Below are 20,050 nucleotides of genomic sequence, written 5' to 3'. Positions count from 1 at the left end.
ATTTCAGTCTGACTGTAAAAGGAAACACCGTATTCATCTTGTGTGTGACCTAATGGGCCAACTTAATTCTACACGAGTCCTTAAACTCATTTAAGACTTGGTCCATAAGCGGGTTCTAGCAAAACGTTACAGTTAAATAGAATATAAATTGGGTTACCTGAATTGGACTCCGGACATAAATCCAACACAACATTCTTCTGTAATGGAAAAATATGCTCAAAAAACACAGCATCTCTAGCTTTAAATATAGAACGATCACTCAAAGACATGAATCTATATGCAGAACTATTTTGAGCATAACCAATAAAAACACAATCATAGGTTTTCGGTCCAACGGTAGGTCTCCTAAAGTCAGGTAAACCCACTTTAGCCAAACACCCCCATACCCTAAGAAAGCTCAGGTTTGGAGGATAGCCCTTCCATATCTCGTAGGGTGTCTTGTCTAGTTTCTTATGAGGTACACGGTTAAGAATATGACAAGCCGATAGAATTGCTTCCCCCCACATATCGTCAGATAGGCCAGAACTTAAAAGCATAGCATTCATCATTTCTTTTAAAGTTCTATTTTTCCGTTCAGCTATTCCATTGGATTGAGGTAAGTAAGGTGGACTAGTCTCATGTATTAGACCGTTTTTCTCACAAAACTTGGCTAAATAGTTTGATTTATACTCGCCTCCTCTGGCAGACCTTACCCTTTTGATTTTTCTGTCAAGTTGGTTTTCGACTTCATTCTTAAAACTTATAAACGAATGTTCTACTTCATCTTTTGTCTTAAGCAAATAAACACGGGTGTACCTTGAACAGTCGTCTATAAAAGTGACATAATAATTTTTACCACATCTACTTGCAACATTTTTGAAGTCAGCTAGGTCGGTGTGAATAAGTTCAAGAAGACTCGTTTTCCTTGTGGTAACTGGTTTACTAGGTTTCTTTGTGAATTTAGCTTCAACACAGCTAGCACATTTAGAGAATTCTTGACTCGACAAACTTGGAATTAAACTCATAGCTCTAAGTTTTTTAATGTAGTCAACATTCAAATGACCAAATCTACCATGACAAACATCAATAGACTCAGCGATATAAGCAGAAGTAGATGCAATATTATAAGAAACTGAATCAGTGTTCAGTACAAAAAGTCTCCCAGAAAGATAACCCTTACCCACAAATTCCCCATTACGCGACATTACCACCTTGTCAACCTCAAAAACAAGTTTTAACCCAGCTTTGTTTAATAAGGCACCAGACACAAGGTTTCGACGTAACGAGGGTACATAGAAAACATTATTTAGAGCAAGTGTTTTCCCCGAGGTGAGTTTGAGAAAGATCTTGCCTTTGCCTTTTATCGGTGCGGGTGAAGAGTTACCCATGAAAACGCATTCCACATCAGCTACCTCCTTGAACTCAGCAAATAACCCCTTGTCAGCACAGAGATGTCTAGAAGCGCCAGTGTCCAAGACCCATTCAGCAACATTACCCATGACATTAGCTTCCACAACCACAGCAGGAATGATGTCATCAGTCACAACATTGGCTTCAGCAGATTTCTTTTCGTTGCATTGGTAGGCTTTGTGACCAGCTTTTCCACAGACATAGCAAATAATTGGCCCCTTTGGTTTTTGAATCTTAGCAACTGGTTTGGTATGCTTCCCTGGACCATTCTTCTTAGCAGGACCCTGGTTCTTACCCTGACCAACCTTGGCTTTACCCTTACCCTTGAATTTCTCAAAATCGGACGGACCACCGGACTCAACCAGATTAGCTTTGACAGAAGCATTAAAAGCATTTATAGACACACAAATGTTTTTGTCTTTGAGACGATTTGCCTCCTCGGTCCTCATGTGACTCACTAATTCTTGGAGGGAAAGGTCTTTTTTCTTATACTTAAGATGGTTTCTATAGTCAGACTAGGAAGAAGGGAATTTTTCGAGTAACACATTTGCTAGAAAAATCTCATCTAGCTTCATCCCTTCATTAACGACATCAGCACAGAAATACTCATAGACATGAACTTGTTCCATAATAGGTGTGTCATCTACCATCTGAAACCCAAGCCACTTCCCAACGACATATTTCTTTTTACCCGCATCATCAGCCCCATATTTTTTCTCTAGTAATTCCCATATGGTCTTAGCAGATTTATGAACCATAAACAAGTAAAATAGAGTATTAGTCATAAGATTAAGGAGGTGAAACCTAACAGTTTTATTATCCTTATCATGTTTTTTAATAGCCTCTTCATTTGACTTGACTACAGAAATTGCAGGAGGGGTGGACTCAACAGACGATGCAGCAATTTCGGTTACAGCAGCAGGAGGGTCAGAAAATAAAACGTAATCAATTTCAAACTGCTCAAAAAACATCAGTAACTTTTGAGACCAACGCTTATAGTTCTGACCATCTAAGGGTTCGACTTTTGACAAATCAGAAACATTTTTGGACATGATCGACATTGTTACAGCAACAATTATATAGTTTTCAAATTATTAGACAGAAATTGCAGTAACAATGAAAAAGATTAGATATAACCGATTTGTAGTGACGTGGTATGAGAGCCACTGCCTTGAAAACTATATTTCCGGTACGACCGTGGTGGCGATCATCAATTGACCGGTAGTTCCCCAAGGATTTACACTACTGCACTCAGGCACGCCCACTCGAGACTGAGAACATTGGAACGACAGAATTTTCTTTACCCAAAAATGTTATAGAAGAGAAGAGAGGAAGAGAGAGTTGTGTTGTGTGTTTCTGGAGTGAAGATGCAGGTCCTATTTTGAGGAGAATTATAGCAGATGAGGAGCCAAAAAACGAGTTGACATTTACAGCAGTCAAACGCAATTAAGGGGGCATTAACACAGAAGATTCAACTCTGAATTGAAGACGATTTGACTGTGTACCTGGACACCTCTCTATGAATGAACCTGGTCACTTCATCCCAAAACAAAACACGCATCTCTGGCCCAAAATATAGGCACAGCCCGCCGCAGGCGATTGCCAAATCCTAAATCCGAATCCGTGTCGGGTCGGGTCGGGTCGGGACGGGCCGGGCTCGGGCACGGACGCGTGTGCGAGCTGAATTAAGCACCTCACAAGGCTTCCACAAAAGCCTCCCATGACCCACTAGTGATATGGTTAGGTTTAGTTGGATATATAAACACCAATAACCAACTAAATTCTACCAATGTGGGACAATTGGAAAAACACACATGGCAAAACCAAGCCCCTATTTCCAACATGAATTGCCCAAAATCCAATTTCATATAACACAAGGACTGGTTGAATCGAATTCGTCTCAACCTGTCGTAAATTAAACTGACAGCAATCTTATTTGGCCAGTTCAAAAACCCGACTCCAAATTGATCTCTGACCCGACATTGACTTAGCCCGACAGATAACCAGTAAGGAATTAGCTTAATCATGGTCTAAATAAGACCATTTCACTTTCATCTTAATTGGTTTCTTGTTTTTTTTTTTTTTTGGTGAAATGTAAGAACTTCCATTAAGCACAAACAAGCTATTACAAGCTACAATTTTAGAACATTTTCCGATTTAGTAGTCGAATAAATAAACTATCTCATCAAAGGAAGACTACTCAACCATATAACATCTTTTTGTTGCATCCCATCAGACATTTTTGCCAAAATCCTCATCTTACATTGATTTTGGACTTGAGACACTACCATTTCAGACTTCATCAAGCAAAACTCCGCCCTTACTCTGTTACGTTGCATCCAAATAGCATAGTGTGCAGCCGTAAACACACTCCCAATGACTCCTCTTTGCAACTTTGTGAACCGTCTATTAGGCACCCATAAGACTGTACTGCTGGCAGGGACCCGTACCCCACATAGAGCAGCTACATTTGTCAGAATCTTACTGCTATAATCACAATTTCTGAAAACATGGCTGTTTGTCTCTTCTGCACTGCCAAAGAGCAGACACAGAGCATCAGTACAACATCCTAACTTAAACAGCTTGTCCTTCATCTGAAGAGCTTCCCTGGCAATAAGCGACTCTATGAACTGGTGTTTAGGGATACACCAAGCATTCCATACCTACTTATGCCAAGTAATAGCCTGCATTCTCCTCCTAATAACCTCATAACCATTACTGACTGAGTACCCTCTGCTAGACCCCTGCCACAGATTAGCAGAATAGTACCCAAAAAATTTATCCCTAGTTTTAAAAATAGCCTTCCAACTCCAACTGACATCAGTTTTTTGAGTATAGTCAGGCCAAGAAGCATCTTTCATATACACATGATGAACCCATCTAACCCACAAACTATCAGGTTTAGAAAAAATCCACCAAACTAACTTCCCAATAGCAGCCATATTCCAAGTATATGAATCCCTGATTCCCAATCCTCCTTCTTTTTTTGGGACACAAACCTTCTCCCAACTAACTAAAGGAACCCTGACAAAATCCACTTTCCTGTCCCAAAGGTAATTCCTGCAAATGGCATCCACTTTCTGGAGAACACTCTTTGGAATGATAAAAATATTAGCCCAGTAGGTATAAAGGGACGTTAAAACAGTGTTCACTAATACCAGTCTCCCTGCATAAGAGAGATGCATAGCACCAAACCCTCTGATCTTAGAAACAAGCTTCTCAATTAAGACTTGACAGTCCTTCATTTTCATTCTTCCAGCAGTAATAGGCACTCCAAGATAAGAGAATGGGAGTTGACCTTCCTGGAACCCTGAAATTTGCAAAATCTCAGATTTAATGCTACCTTGCACACCATTAAAATATGCATTTGTTTTAGAACTGTTCATTTGTAATCCAGAAGCTTGAGAGAAGGTAGCAAAAACCCTAAGCAAAACCATTATTGAAGCTGCATCACCCTTACTGAACAGGAGGAGGTCGTCAGCAAACATGAGATGGGATAACCTCAAACTAGAGCACAAGGGATGATACTTGAATGGGACCATTCCAGTGATATAATGCATAACTCTGCTCAAGTATTCCATTGCAACTGTGAACAAAAGAGGTGACAAAGGGTCACCTTGCCTCAACCTCTTCTGCCCCTTGAAGAAGCCAAAAACTTCACCATTCATAACAAGAGAGTACGAAGCAGTACACACGCATTCCAACAATAAATCAACAAACCTTTCAGGAAACTGTAAAGCTCTAAGCATTTGACCCAAAAACGTCCAACTGATAGAATCATAAGCTTTTTTAAGATCAACTTTAAGCATAAAACGAGGAGATATAGATTTCCTATTATATAGCCTCACAACATCTTGGCAAATCAAAATGTTCTTCACAATACTCCTCCCTTTTATAAAGCCACCTTGATTAGGGCTTATAAGGCAACGCAATACAAAGGCCATCCTATTGCATAAGAGTTTAGATATGCACTTATAAACAACATTGCAGCATGAAATAGGCCGGAACTGTGTAACATTCTGAGGCAGCTCACATTTTGGAAAGAGAGAGCGGAGAGTATGATTTAACTGCTTTAACATTTTACCACTATGAAAGAAGTTCTCGATTGCATCACACATAGTGTCCCCAACAATATCCCAGGAATCCCTGAAGAAGGCACTAGAGAATCCATCCGGTCCAGAAGACTTATGAATAGGAATAGAGAACATGACCTTCTTTATTTCAGCATTAGTGACAGGAGCAAGTAAGATGTCAGCATGTGAAGGAGTACAAATATTACCCTGGTTTACTACAGCAGCACATACAGGAGAGGTCTCCTTACTGGTTCCCAATAGTTGCTTGTAAAAACTCAGGAAGGCTTCCTGTATCTGGTCAGTAGTCTCACACACAACACCATATTGATCAGTAATTTTCACCACTTTGTTCCTTGTATTCCTACCTTTAAGCACACTATGGAAATATCTGGTGTTATTATCACCTTTAGCTACCCAAGTAGCCTTGTATTTCTGCTGGAGAAAAGCATAACAGGCCTCATTTAACTCTCTAAAGGTTTTTGCAGCCTCCATGTCACTGTGAATTAAGTCAGTATTCAGTGGATCCCCTCTCAGCTGACTTTGAATGTACTCCAGGTGTTGACTGGCTCTTATAGTATTGTTCTCAATGTCATCAAACTGAGCCCTATTGAGCATCTTCAGAGGGTATTTCAAGCTTTTTAATTTCTTAACCAGAATATACATTTTGGTGCCATACCACTGTTGCTCCCAAGTCTTCTTCACACATTCAAGAAAATGTTCACTAGTACTCCACATATTAAAATACTTAAAACTTCTTCTATTTGGTTGGTTAACAGCAGCAGTCTGGATAATACGAGTATGATCCATTAAACCTTCAGCATAAAAGTGATCATAGCTAGCATTAAACGTCCTCAACCAGTCCTGATTAACCAACACTCTATCCAAACGACTATAAACTCTTGTAGAGGGATCCTGCTTATTATTCCAGGTGAAAAAGGAACCAGTAGCAGGACTGTCAATAAGTTCACACTCATGAAGACAGCACTGAAATTCTTCCATCTCCACTTCAGTAGTAGACCCCCCTAATCTTTCTAGGGGGCTAAGCACAGTGTTAAAATCACCACACACCACCCAAGCTTCAGAAATTAGGTTCTTAAAAACACAAAGCCTACTCCAAAGAGCTCTTCTATGTTCTACCTCATTGAAAGCATAAACCATAGTAAGATAAAAAGCATCCCCAGTTGTCAGATCCTTAACTGTCATATGGATAAATTGAGCATTGTATTCCAAGAATACAACACTAAACTTAGCAGGATCCCAAATGACCCATATTCTACCACCTTGTTGGAGCTTGTGTCCTCCACAAATTAGTGTGATAACATTTGTAAAACTCTTACAGGTTCACAAGGGTATACTTCGTATATTTAATCAGTTGATTAATGTTTACCTAATAACGGTTGGCTTGCTAGAAAGTTTGACGTTATTATCATACAGATGGCGGTGATCAACTGGTCCCTAAAGGTCACACCTATAGGATGTGTTTGAGAGATGTGGTTATAGAAATATGATCACATTGATGCCCAATATGACTAAACAGTTAGTCAATATGTTGATGAGACAATTATTTAATGAAGATTAAATAATATTAGTTGAGACGAATTAACTGTCAATTCGTAAATTGAATATAATAAGTTATATTTAATTAAATGTATGTAATGTTAGCTTGGGCGAATTAATCTGTTAATTCGTAATTAAATATAATCAGTTATATTTAATATCAACAAGATGAATGTGTCATAGTGGTAATAGTGAGGGTACACAAACCAAGAGGTCATGGGTTCGATCCTCACTAGGTGACAATTTAACACATTTTATACATTTTTGGAATAACCAAAAATAAGGGTATTATACTCCTTATTTCGGTTATGTGGGCCGAATTAGGGAAGATTATATCTCCCTAATTCACTCCCATATTTCGGTTACAATAAGAAGGAAAGGGTGATGATTATTCTACCCTAATTCTCTTTTAATCTAGCCTCCTCCCTCATCAGAAAAACACAAAAAAACAACCTAAATTTTTACAGAAAATTTGGATCGATTCTAGCATTATCAAAGGGCATATCTCATATCGTCTTGGGTGCAACTAATAGGCGAATATCAATTTTGATATTGTTCTTAGGCCATATTTGCTAGGACCGAAGGTTATTTCTGAATCCTTTATTTTGTTTATGTATTTTATTTATGACTAGTGATCGTCTTAATTAAATTCGTTATAATCCTTCAATTTTAAGGGAAGTATACAGATTATTTCCCACAAGTGGTATCAGAGCAAAGGCCACGAATTTTAATTTTGATGAATTTCATAAAATTGTATGTAAACAATGGGGAATTTCGAAAAAAAAAATTAGGGTTTTCGGCTGAAATTTTTTTTATGCCGAGAGAAATTTTTTTTTTCGGCCTGTTTTTTGTTTTTTTTCTTGTTTGATGATTTATTTCCAATTTCGTTTTTCATATCATTGTTTTAATCAGTTAAAATTATCATATGAAGAATTGGTAGATTTTGATTTAATGCAGATTAAGTTAAAATGCAAATAGAATCGTCATGTCGATGATACAAGAACTTGTTTTTGATATATAGTTTTAGCATATACGATTAATCACGTTTATTAATTCATTTGCTAAATCATGTTCTATTAGCAACTGTAAACATTTTTCTTCATCAAATTTTTTTTGTATTAGGGCTTTTTGCCGCAAAAGAAAAAAATTGACGGCTCATTTTTTTTAGGGTTTGCCGTGAGAAAGGGAAAAAAAAAAACTGTTTTTGTTGTTTTTTTCTTTTCTGAAATGCCGAAATAAAAAAAAAAAAAAAAAACGAAGGTTTTTTCTTATTTTTTTTGCCGAATTGAAAAAAAAAGGGTTGTTTTTATTCCAGCCGTGAGCTGGGTTTAAAAAAAAAAAAAAAATCCCTGTTTTTTTTCTTTTTGCCGAGACCCAAAAGGAAGAAAAAAAGGGTTTTTAATTTTGTTTTGATTTTGGCCAATTAGTTATTGTGAAACGGTTCACAATTAAAAGATACCGAATTATTTTAAAGCAGTTTAAAATTTTGACGGATAGAATTCATATTACAAGTTTAATATGGATTAAGATTGAAATTAATGTGATTAATTGAGGAATTGTCATTTAATTTGATTTAAATAGGTGGTTTGGATAAATTAATCAACATAATTAAGGAATTGTGTCATGTATGTTTAATTTATTTTTAGTTGATGCATTTTACTTTAATTTTGTTGAATGAATCGATTGAATGAATTTATTTACGTATTTATTTTTGCAATCGGTTGTAATTTGTAATACTTAGTGTGGCCTTAGTCAAATTATGTTTTCGTAATGAAGGAAACATGATTTTTTATGTAATTATGAGATCTCGAATCTCCTTTATTTTTAGTTTTGGGTTTTGAAATTAGATTGTAATAAATAGGTTTATTATGTAATTTTAATTATTGTAATTTCAAAGAAGACTAAAGATGGACTAAAGATGGAGATTGGAGCTCACTCCCGCTACATGGACCAAGATGGAACATCAAGACAAGCTTCTCGGGTCCAAGGATGGATTCCAAACTTGTATTTATTGTTCATTTTGATAGGATAGGCCACACTAGGACTTTTACTGTTTTTACGTTTTCATTCTTATTGCTTTTCATTCACATGTTAGTTTATGCATCATATTCCGCCTAAAACCAAACCACCTACTACTAAAATGCATGAAAATTAACTCATATAGGTTGTATGTTAGTTTTCATGGACATACAGATGTCACAGTCTTATTAAGCCATCACCTTAGTTTATTCATTTTCGCATGCTAGATATTAGTTCACTTAAAATGAATTAAAATAAAGTTGATGGGATCTTCCTCTAAAACGGAAATTGAGACTAGTCTTTATAAGGGCAAACAACTATGAATCTCTTCTTCGTCGGTAGGCATAATATGACCTCTTCTACGTTGGGTAAGTAGTTGTGTTGACTTAGTTTACCTCAACATCATAGTCCGAAGAGTTTCTCGTGATTATGATGGACTAAAGATAGAATTTACAGAAATTTATCGACCAAGAATTCTAACGGTAGAATTAGCTAAAAGGTTAGCTTATCAAATTACAGAGAATTGAGTCTTGGGATCATTTATATAATTCTTGAGGGAGGTCAATTGTATAAGTGTTTTGAGTCTTCGCGTTATGACAATAGTTCATTAGACTTAAAAATATAAACGATGCACATGCTTATTATTTTTATTCTTCTTCTCGCAGTGTAGAACACGTTTATTTTCATAATACTGTTACAATGAAATGGCTGGAAATAACGCAATCCCAATGCCTAGTGCCACACTTGATCGCGCGTCCTGGCTTAAAATTTTTATGGACCGGATGAATCGGTTCACACGTCCGAAAAAACGACGGGTCCAACTTTGCGGACCGGGAGGCGGCACTACGAAATCGCCATTTTGCCGGTAAGCTCAAGTACTTAACTGAGCCAATACCGGTCAAACCAGGCCCCAATGCAGGAGTCAACGAGTCACTCGCTTATAGTGACTTCGTTATGGAAGCGGGTGCGATAAAGAACGTACTCATCTTTGCAATGGAAACCAATTTGCAGAGACGCTTCATTGCCCAAGGTGCAAACATGATTTTCACCACGCTCACTAACGAGTTCTCAAAAGCACCGAGAATCGTTACATATGAGCATACCTGTCGCTTCTTTGATGCGAATCTCTAGAAGGGCCAACCGGTTAGCCCACACATTCTTCACATGATTGAGAATGTCGAAAAGCTGGAGGCACTGAATTGTAAAATCAGTGAGAGCATTGTCATTGACTGAATGCTTCATTCTCTTCACGATGGTTTTGCCCTTTTCAGGGCGAACTACTACATGAATGACTTGAAAAAGAGTCCTCATGAGCTACACTCCCTTCTCGTACAGACCGAGAAGGATATGAAATTGAGTGGGAGCATGAAGCAGGATGTTCTCATGATTTCAAACAAGGGTAAAGGTAAGGGCAAGGCTCATGGCGACCTAGCTGTAGGTAAGCCAAAGTTTAAAAAGCCAGGAAACGGTAAGAGTGCGCCTGGTGAGACTAGTGGCTCATAGGGCAAGGCAAAGAGTAAGGGCGGTGACATTGAGTGTCACCATTGTCACAAGACTGGACATTGGAAGAGGAACTGTCCCGTGTACCGTGAGGACATCAAAGCAGGCCGCGTCGTTCCTGTTGGTATGTCATCTTATATTCATATGATTGAGATTAACCATGCAAGTTTCGGAACTTTGGTACTTGATACTGGTTGTGGTTCTCATCTGTGTAATCATTTGCAGGGCCTAAAGAACATCATACCTCTCGAAAAAGGTGATGTGGACCTGCTTGTCGGGAATGGAGCACGCGTTGCTGCTGTCTCGAAGGGAACATATGTAATCCAACTCCCTAGTGGTTTTGAGTTATTTTTAAATAATTGTTACTATGTACCTAGTTTGTCTAAGAACATTATTTCTGTTTTCGTACTTGCTAAAGACGGTTTTGCATTTTCAATAAAGGATAATAGCTGTATTTTCTCTTTCAATGAAGGCGATTTATGGCAAAGCGTTTCCATGAATGGAATTTATATCTTAGACCAAACCACAGAAGTATTACACGTGAATAATAAGAAAATAAAGGTTGGTGACAAAGATCAAACCTATCTATGGCATTGTCGAATGGGACACATAAATGAGAAACGCGTGAAGAAACTCGTCGATAATGTGACTATTCCCGCATTCGATTTTTCTACATATGGCATGTGTGAATCATGTCTCATTGGCAAGATGACTCGAATTTCCTTCAAAGGTGTTGGAATGTACGCTAGTGACCTATTAGGACTCATACATACTGATGTTTGTGGACCTATGTCAATTACCGCTAGAGATGGCTATAGATATTTTATCACTTTCACGGACGATTTGAGTAGATACGGATATGTCTACTTAATGAAGCATAAAAGTGAATCCTTTGAGAAATTCAAGGAATACCAGAACAGGGTACAAAACCAACTGGGTAGAAAGGTTAAAGCACTCCGTTCAGATCGGGGTGGCGAATATCTTTCAAATGAGTTTGATCAACACCTTAAAGACTGTGGAATCGTTCTACAGTTAACTCCACCTGGAACACCTCAATTGAATGGTGTGTCCGAACAGAGAAATGGAACCTTACTTGATATGGTTCGATCCATGATGAGTCACACGGTAGTGCCTGATTCATTATGGGGTTTTGCTCTTTTGTCAGCTGCTCTTATACTTAACCGAAGTCTGTCTAAAGCGGTCGACAAGACTCCATATGAAATGTGGAAGGGAACGGTACCTAACTTGTCCTTTATTGGGGTTTGGGGCTGCGAGGCTTATGTCAAGTGGAGACACGAGGATAAGCTTGGCCCGCGATCGGTCAAGACATACTTTATAGGTTATCCAAAAGGAACATTTGGTCATTACTTCTATTCGCCTACCGAATATCGAGTTTTTGTTGCGGCTAGTGCGACGTTCTTGGAGAAAGAATTTCTCGAGAACAAGACAAGTAATAGAACCTCCGAGCTGTCGTAGATTCCAGAACCAACAACCGAGGAACAGATGGAGGAAGTTGTTCCTCCAACTGATGATACGGTTAACATTCCTGAGGAACCTAGGAGGTCGGGTAGAGTCTCTCATCCTCCGGACAGATACATTGGTATGGTCGAGGAGAATGACGTTTTACACCTAGAGAGTAATGAATCCGTTACCTATAAAGGTGCTATGACATGTTTCGACTCAAAGCTATGGCTCGAAGCCATGCAATTTTAGATGGACTCCATGTATGAGAATGACGTATGGGATCTAGTTGATTTACCTAATAAGGTAAAACCTCTACAGTGCAAATGGCTTTACAAAATAAAGCGTTCTGTAGACGCGCAACCAGATACCTATAAGGCACGACTTGTGGCAAAAGGTTTCACTCAAGTGCACGGATTGCATTATGATGAGATTTTTGCACCTGTAGTCATGCTATGTTCCATTCGGATAATCTTACGATAGCCGCATTTCATGATTATGAAATTTGGCAAATGGATGTGAAAACCGCCTTCTTAAACGGTTATTTGGAGGAAGAGTTGTACATGGTGCAACCCGAAGGTTTCATAGATCCTGAACATCCTAATAAAGTATGCAAGCTTAAGCGTTCCATTTATGGACTTAAGCAAGCTTCTCGGAGTTGGAATCATCGTTTCAACCAGGTGATAAAAGAGTATGGTTTCACTCGATCGGTCGAAGAACCATGCTTATATATCAAGTCGAGTGGGAGCAAGATTGTTTTCATGATATTGTATGTCGATGACATACTCTTGATTGGGAATGACATTCCTCTCCTATCTTCGGTTAAAGAATGGTTGAAGAACCATTTCCAGATGAAAGATCTGGGTGAGGCACAACGCATTTTGGGAATCCGTATCTACCGAGATAGATCACGACGGACGTTATCACTTAGTCAGGAGTCTTATTTGGATAAGATTCTTGAGAAGTTCAGCATGACCAACTCCAAGAAGGGGAACCTTCCAATGACGAATGGGATGCAGTTGAGCAAGTCTCAGTCACCCACGACGCCTGAAGGGATTGAGCGCATGAGTCGTGTTCCTTATGCATCTGCAATAGGATCGATCATGTATGCCATGATATGCACACGTCCAGACGTGGCATATGTATTGAGTATGACGAGTCGGTACCAAAAGACTCCAGGTGAAACAAACTGGATAGCTGTTAAAAACATCCTCAAGTACCTACGGAGGACTAAGGATTGGTATTGACTTATGGAGGAGATACTAAGTTATGCGCAACCGGTTACGCAGATGCTAGCTTCCAAACGGATCGAGATGATTCAAAATCTCAGTCCGGGTTCGTCTTCACTCTTAATGGTATTGCGGTCAGCTGGAAGAGTTCCAAACAGAGTGTTGTAGCAGATTCTACTACTAAATCCGAGTACTATGCCGCTTCGGAGGCAGCAAAGGAAGCGATATAGACGCGTCAATTCTTACAAGGACTTACGATAGTTCCGAGTTCAAATGACCCGATCACCATCTATTGTGACAATAGAGGTGCCATCTTCCAGGCTAAGGAGCCAAAGTCTAGCAAAAAATCTAGACATGTACATCAGAAAGCTCACCTGATCCGTGATTACGTGGAGCAAGAGGAGATAGTGATAGACAAGATTGCGACGGATGATAACATCACGGATCCTCTCACTAAACCATTGAATTATGATAAGCATGTAGGGCATGTTAATTCCATGGGAATTAAACGTGTTCATGAGTTGTAGTACTTGATTATGAATTTGATACATTATCTTTTTCATATAATATTTATAACTTCATCGTTTTATTATAATATTTTGTTTTTCATCTGGATTGTACTGACAACATTGAACGCCACAAAGTGAACTGAATTACATTATATTGGTTTTGGTCCGTAATCGCCAATGTGAGCTGATAACTCCGGCTATTATATTGTGCAGTCGATTGATGGTGAGTTCAACGAGCCATAAGTCCAACGGTTGACTGATCGATCACAGATGCGATATTATAACGATACCTCGTAGGACAACTTTTTGTGACAACGTAATGGAGTCCTAAATGTTTAAAAACATTCGGTGTCAGGTCGTGGATAGGACATCCATTGTGTTCCTAGAGTCGATTCTTTGACTATCGACCGTCTCTTGAGATTAAGGCAGTTTTTGGGTGACTTTGGTTTCTTTCTCACGGTCTGCCTGAATCGGAGGCTAAGTAGATTTTTTTTCGGGTCATTTCATCTTTGTGCTTACATCTGCAGGATTCGAGTTGAGGAAAATATCCAACCCTTATCAGGTATAGTTATTTCTCAGGGTCACTCGAGGAGTTGTAACTGAAATGCATGGCCATGCTCGAATGTTGATTCGTTTATCAGTTAACTTACTCTCTAGTCGGGGAAACCACTCTTGATAATGATCGCTTGTAAAATACGACCTTTGTGAATACAGATTTGCAAATTGTTTTACATTGAGTGGGAGAAATTTTAGGATATGAGAATCGGTTATCACACATACACTTGTGAGGACAAGTGGGAGTTTGTTGGAGCTTGTGTCCTCCACAAATTAGTGTGATAACATTTGTAAAACTCTTACAGGTTCACAAGGGTATACTTCGTATATTTAATCAGTTGATTAACGTTTACCTAATAACGGTTGGCTTGCTAGAAAGTTTGACGTTATTATCATACAGATGGCGGTGATCAACTGGTCCCTAAAGGTCACACCTATAGGATGTGTTTGAGAGATGTGGTTATAGAAATATGATCACATTGATGCCCAATATGACTAAACAGTTAGTCAATGTGTTGATGAGACAATTATTTAATGAAGATTAAATAATATTAGTTGAGACGAATTAACTGTCAATTCGTAAATTGAATATAATAAGTTATATTTAATTAAATGTATGTAATGTTAGCTTGGACGAATTAATGTGTTAATTCGTAATTAAATGTAATCGATTATATTTAATATCAACAAGATGAATGTGTCATAGTGGTAATAGTGAGGGTACACAAACCAAGAGGTCATGGGTTCGATCCTCACTAGATGACAATTTAACACATTTTATACATTTTTGGAATAACCAAGAATAAGGAGATTATACTCCTTATTTCGGTTATGTGGGCCAAATTAGGGAAGATTATATCTCCCTAATTCACTCCCATATTTCGGTTACAATAAGAAGGAAAGGGTGATAATTATTCTACCTTAATTCTCTTTTAATCTAGCCTCCTCCCTCATCAGAAAAACACAAAAAAACAACCTAAATTTATACAGAAAATTTGGATCGATTCTAGCATTATCAAAGGGCATATCTCATATCGTCTTGGGTACAACTAATAGGCGAATATCAATTTTGATATTGTTCTTAGGCCATATTTGCTAGGACCGAAGGTTATTTCTGAATCCTTTATTTTGTTTATGTATTTTATTTATGACTAGTGATCGTCTTAATTAAATTCGTTATAATCCTTCAATTTTAAGGGAAGTATACAGATTATTTCCCACACACCTTTATGCCATCTAGTATTAGTAGAAATACTCCAACTAGCACAAATACTATTACTTACACTATTTAGAGACATAGGCTTGACCTTTGTCTCAGGAAAACCAAACAGACCTACATGATGTTGATGAAGGAACCATTTAACTGTTTTTTTTTTTGCAGGACTGTTTAATCCCCTGATGTTCCAAAATCCTATGTTATGCATTACCCCCAGGGGGAGGCAATGCATTACCTTTCGTACCAATGCCCACTTTTGGAGTGGCATTATTCAGGGCATCCAAAAAAGTGTATTGTGAGAGCTTGGATACACTCTGGTCAGCATCAGTCAATTCCTGTCTACTCAACCTTACAATAGGTCTTATTAGTGTATCAACCATAGTATACTTCCCATTCCCAGTCCAATTCACCACAAAATCATTAGGTTTCTCCATAGGTGAAACCATAGGTTGGACTGTAGAAGACTCAACCACAGGATTAACCTTGAGTTTGCCAGCAGAAACAGGGGTTGGAACTAGAGGAACCACTGATGGCTCAGGCTGCTTCTTTTGGACAGGTTTAGGACGTCATTGCTTCTTTTCAATAACAGGCTTATCCTTAGTTTTTGGCTTTCTACAAGTAGCAGTTTCATGTCCAATTCCACCACATTTCTTGCAGAGAATTGGTTTCCATTCAAACTCCACACGTATAGTAATAATATGCCCATCCTCATCCAGAAACTTAACACACTCAGGGATTTGAAGTCCAAAAGGGACATCCACCATTACTCTAGCAAAACCTAATCTAGTCTTGTCTACAGTAGCAGTGTCACAGCGGACATATTTTCCAACCAAACCTGCAATTCAAGGGATACATTTGCCCCAAAATTTCAAAGGCAGGTTATGCAGTTTAACCCACACCGGAACTTCCTTAACGTCATCCTTGACCCATTCAACAAACTCACTCCAGGGACGCACTATCAAAGGCTTATTATCAAACAAATAATGACCCTGTTGAAGGACAATATTCTTTGTTCTCTTAGATTTAAATCGCACCTTAAAGATCCCATTAGGCAGAAAAGAGACTTTGTCAATATCATGATTCATCCATATTCTCCTAATAAAACCATCTAGGATCTCTATTGGAGGATTCGGACCCAATACAAAACAATAGACTGAATTTTTCCAGTACGCTATTTCATCTTTAACATCCGCTTCAGTAAACTGTAAGAAATCACTAGGTTCTTCCACAATAGCTGCTTAGGGAGATTTACCTTTTCCGACCTGAGTCCAGCCACCTTGGTCCTCTGGCACCAAAGCCTCCAGGTCATACGCAGGAACACCAACAATTTCACTCACCGCCCTAGTCTTAGCAGCTGCAGTCTCCACCGGTCCACCAGGGATAGTCATCTCAACCACAGCATGAATCGACCTAGACGATGTAGCTTTATTACTATTTTTGGTAGTTTTTGTTATTGAAGATAAAGGGGTAAACCTATTTTGGGTATTTTTGATGACAGTCATTATTTCAGTGTGGCGCTAAATTTTTGGTGATTTTTTTGGAATTTTAGGTTCTTCCTCTCTCTAGCCCTAACATCTCTCTAAAATCACTTATAATAAGTTATCTTAATTGGTTTCACTTAAACTAAAATATATAAATTGTTTTACTGTGATGGATCCAAACTATATTCTTGAGATCAGATATGTATTGATAGCCTTACCCGCCTTTTCATGGAATGTGATCCCACCTAATAGTGACCCAACTAAACAATAACCAGTTAAGCACCATAAAGTCTTGAACCCTTGACCCGATGTAACTTGAAACCGATATAGCCCAACAACTATATACCCTACCCCATAAGCAACTCGGGTGACCCAATTAACGCATCTAGTTATAAATACAGCAAATGAATAAACCAATTCAAAGATATACACCACTGGTGGTATTCAAGCAGTGGTGGAACTACGGGGGCTAGCAGGGGCGGCCGCCCCCCTGGCGAAAACATAATTTTTTTTTTATACTAGCTTGAGTTTTGAAAAAAAAAAAAATTGAAAAAAAACTAGGATTTATGAAAAAATTTATCTATTAAACTATTCTTTCCAAATAATCTTTTAACTTATATAACAATATAACAAATAAGGAAAATTTCCTAAATACTATTTATTACCCTAAATCTATTACTCTAAACCTAAACTAATACACTAATAAAAATTGTAAGATTAGCAGAGCACTAACCCACAAACTCCACTCGTCCAATTATTGTCGATTCACGTCTATATGTCTAAAGCATTGGCAGTAGGTAACCAAAGTCCAATTTGTGAGTTTTTATGTCACATTAGCTTGTGTTATGCCTAATTCTCTAATCCTTAGGTTTTTTGCAATTGTTTTTTTATCAATTGCAGGTAAGTTAGCCGTAACAATTAGCAAATAGCAATAACAATTTTATTTTGTATTTGCTCAAATCTCAATACAAAGGTATGTTCTCAAATTTAATTATTTTGATTTATAATCTTCTATTTGAGTTATAAGTTATGTATTTATATTGTGCAATTTGTTAAAGAAGTAGACATGAACTTGAAAATTTGATCAATTATAATGTATAAACTAGTATTAATTGAAAATTTGAATTGTCATGCTTAATTAGATATAATTTTTATTTATAGTGTATTCTTTTTTGTGGTAGATGAGTAAGAATATGAAAATTTCTGATTTTTTCAAGAAAAGAAGTCAAGAAGAGGTTAACACTAGTAATCCAACTGTAACTTCTACGGATGCGACAGAAACTGAAAACCCAAATATAGAAGAATTTAATGATCATGAATCTAACTTGGGTACTGAAAATCCAATTTATGAAGAGCCCCCATTTAAAGTTCCCCATGTTGAAGTGTCAGATCAGTTATATTTAGAGCGTGACCCAGGGAAAAGAAAGCCAATTTGGGAGTGCCAAACATCAAAAGAGCAAAATGAAATCCGTAAAACTTTTCTTCAAAAAGGTCCATACACATGGCATACAGCAAAATATCCTTCTGACCGAAAGGGTAGAAACTTTTGCTTATCTTGGTTCAAACAATTTCCTGATTGGTTAGAGTATTCACCGACTACTGATGCTGCATATTGTCTCCTATGTTTTCTGTATACCAAACCAAGTAATCGTCAAAGGGAAAATGCTTTCACAATTGAGGATTTTCGCTCATGGAAGAAAGTAAATGGGAAAGATTGTGCTTTTTTAAGTCATATAGGGCGAGATTATAACTCAGCTCACAAAGATGCAGTAAAAAAGTGTAATGATCTCTTGAGAATGGAACAACATATTGACACTCTGATTGATAATATAACACCTAAAATTATTGAAAGGAATCGATTGAAGTTAAAAGTATCAATAGTTGCAGTCAGATGGTTGACTTTTAAGCACTGTGCATTCTGGGGGCATGATGAAAGTCTTGGCTCACTTAATAGAGGTAATTTTCTTGAATTTATTCGAGCTATAGCCTCTTTTAGTAAAGATGTTGAAAAAGTTGTCCTAGAAAATGTTCCAAGAAATGCATCATACACATCACATCAAATCCAGCAAGAGATATTGTCAATATATAGTGATAGAATTCGAGATGTTATACGTAATGAGATTGGTGATCAGAAGTATTGTATAATTGTTGATGAAACAAAAGACGTCTCAAAAAGGGAGCAAATGACAGTGGTATTGAGATTTGTTGACAAAAATGGTTATATCCAGGAGCGTCTTTTTTACTTGATTCATGTCAACAAAACAAATGCATTATATCTAAAGGGTGCAATTGAAAAATGTCTCCTTGCACATAAGTTGAACATTGAAAATATTCGAGGTCAAGGATATGATGGAGCTAGTAATATGCGTGGAGAATGGTCAGGTCTACAAGCTTTGTTTTTGAACGAATGTCCATATGCTTATTATGTTCATTGCTTTGCTCACAGACTACAACTAGCTTTAATAGCAGCATCCCGGGATGTGATATATGTTTATCATTTTTTCTCTAAGCTAACATTTATTGTTAATATCATCATTTCATCTGCTAAGAGGCATGATCAATTACAAGCAGCCTATTTAGCTAAGATAGAGAGATTGATAGAACTTGAGGAGTTAGAAACTGGGAAAGGACATAATCAAATAGGCACTATTAAACGAGCAAGAGATACCCGATGGGGTTCACACTTGGGATCACTTAATAGCTTGTTAAATATGTATACCGCTTGATGTTCAGTGTTACAGACCGTAATTAAGGAAGGAAAAGGTGCAAAAAGAGGAGAAGCTGATAAGGCTTATGATGACATGACTTCCTTTGAGTTTGTTCTTGTCTTGCACATTATGATTCAGATTTTGGGGATATCAAATGATCTTTGTCAAGCATTGCAAAGAAAATCACAAGATATATTAAATGTTATGCACCTAGTGTCTAGTACAAAGATCTTGATACAAAAGCTAAGAGATGATGGGTGGGATAATTTGTTACAACAAGTGTTATTATTTTGCAACAACCATGAGATAGAAGTGGCAAACATGGAGGATCATTATATTTATGGGAGAGGAAG

At 37.7% G+C, this 20,050-nt stretch overlaps 2 protein-coding genes across 2 annotated transcripts in view; one reads left to right on the top strand and one right to left on the bottom strand.

Annotated features, from left to right (window-relative positions):
• Positions 1–1,904: 1,904 nt before the first annotated feature.
• LOC141640197 (uncharacterized) lies at positions 1,905–2,450 on the bottom strand. The gene has a single exon (XM_074449084.1). The coding sequence runs from the start codon at positions 2,448–2,450 to the stop codon at positions 1,905–1,907; it is 546 nt and encodes a 181-aa protein (XP_074305185.1).
• A 15,732-nt stretch (positions 2,451–18,182) lies between these two features.
• The window catches only part of LOC141640196 (uncharacterized), a 2,145-nt gene continuing 277 nt past the window's right edge, over positions 18,183–20,050 (top strand). Inside the window, exons 1-2 of the mRNA XM_074449083.1 lie at positions 18,183–19,632; positions 19,723–20,050. The exon at positions 19,723–20,050 is cut by the window's right edge and continues 277 nt beyond it. Of these exons, the coding sequence (XP_074305184.1) occupies positions 18,183–19,632; positions 19,723–20,050 (1,778 nt within the window). The remainder of the gene's footprint in view (positions 19,633–19,722) is intronic.

The sequence above is a fragment of the Silene latifolia genome, unplaced genomic scaffold (genome assembly GCF_048544455.1).
Source record: "Silene latifolia isolate original U9 population unplaced genomic scaffold, ASM4854445v1 scaffold_73, whole genome shotgun sequence".
NCBI classification, from domain to species: domain Eukaryota; kingdom Viridiplantae; phylum Streptophyta; class Magnoliopsida; order Caryophyllales; family Caryophyllaceae; genus Silene; species Silene latifolia.
This window is presented reverse-complemented; position numbering and strand designations above follow the sequence as displayed.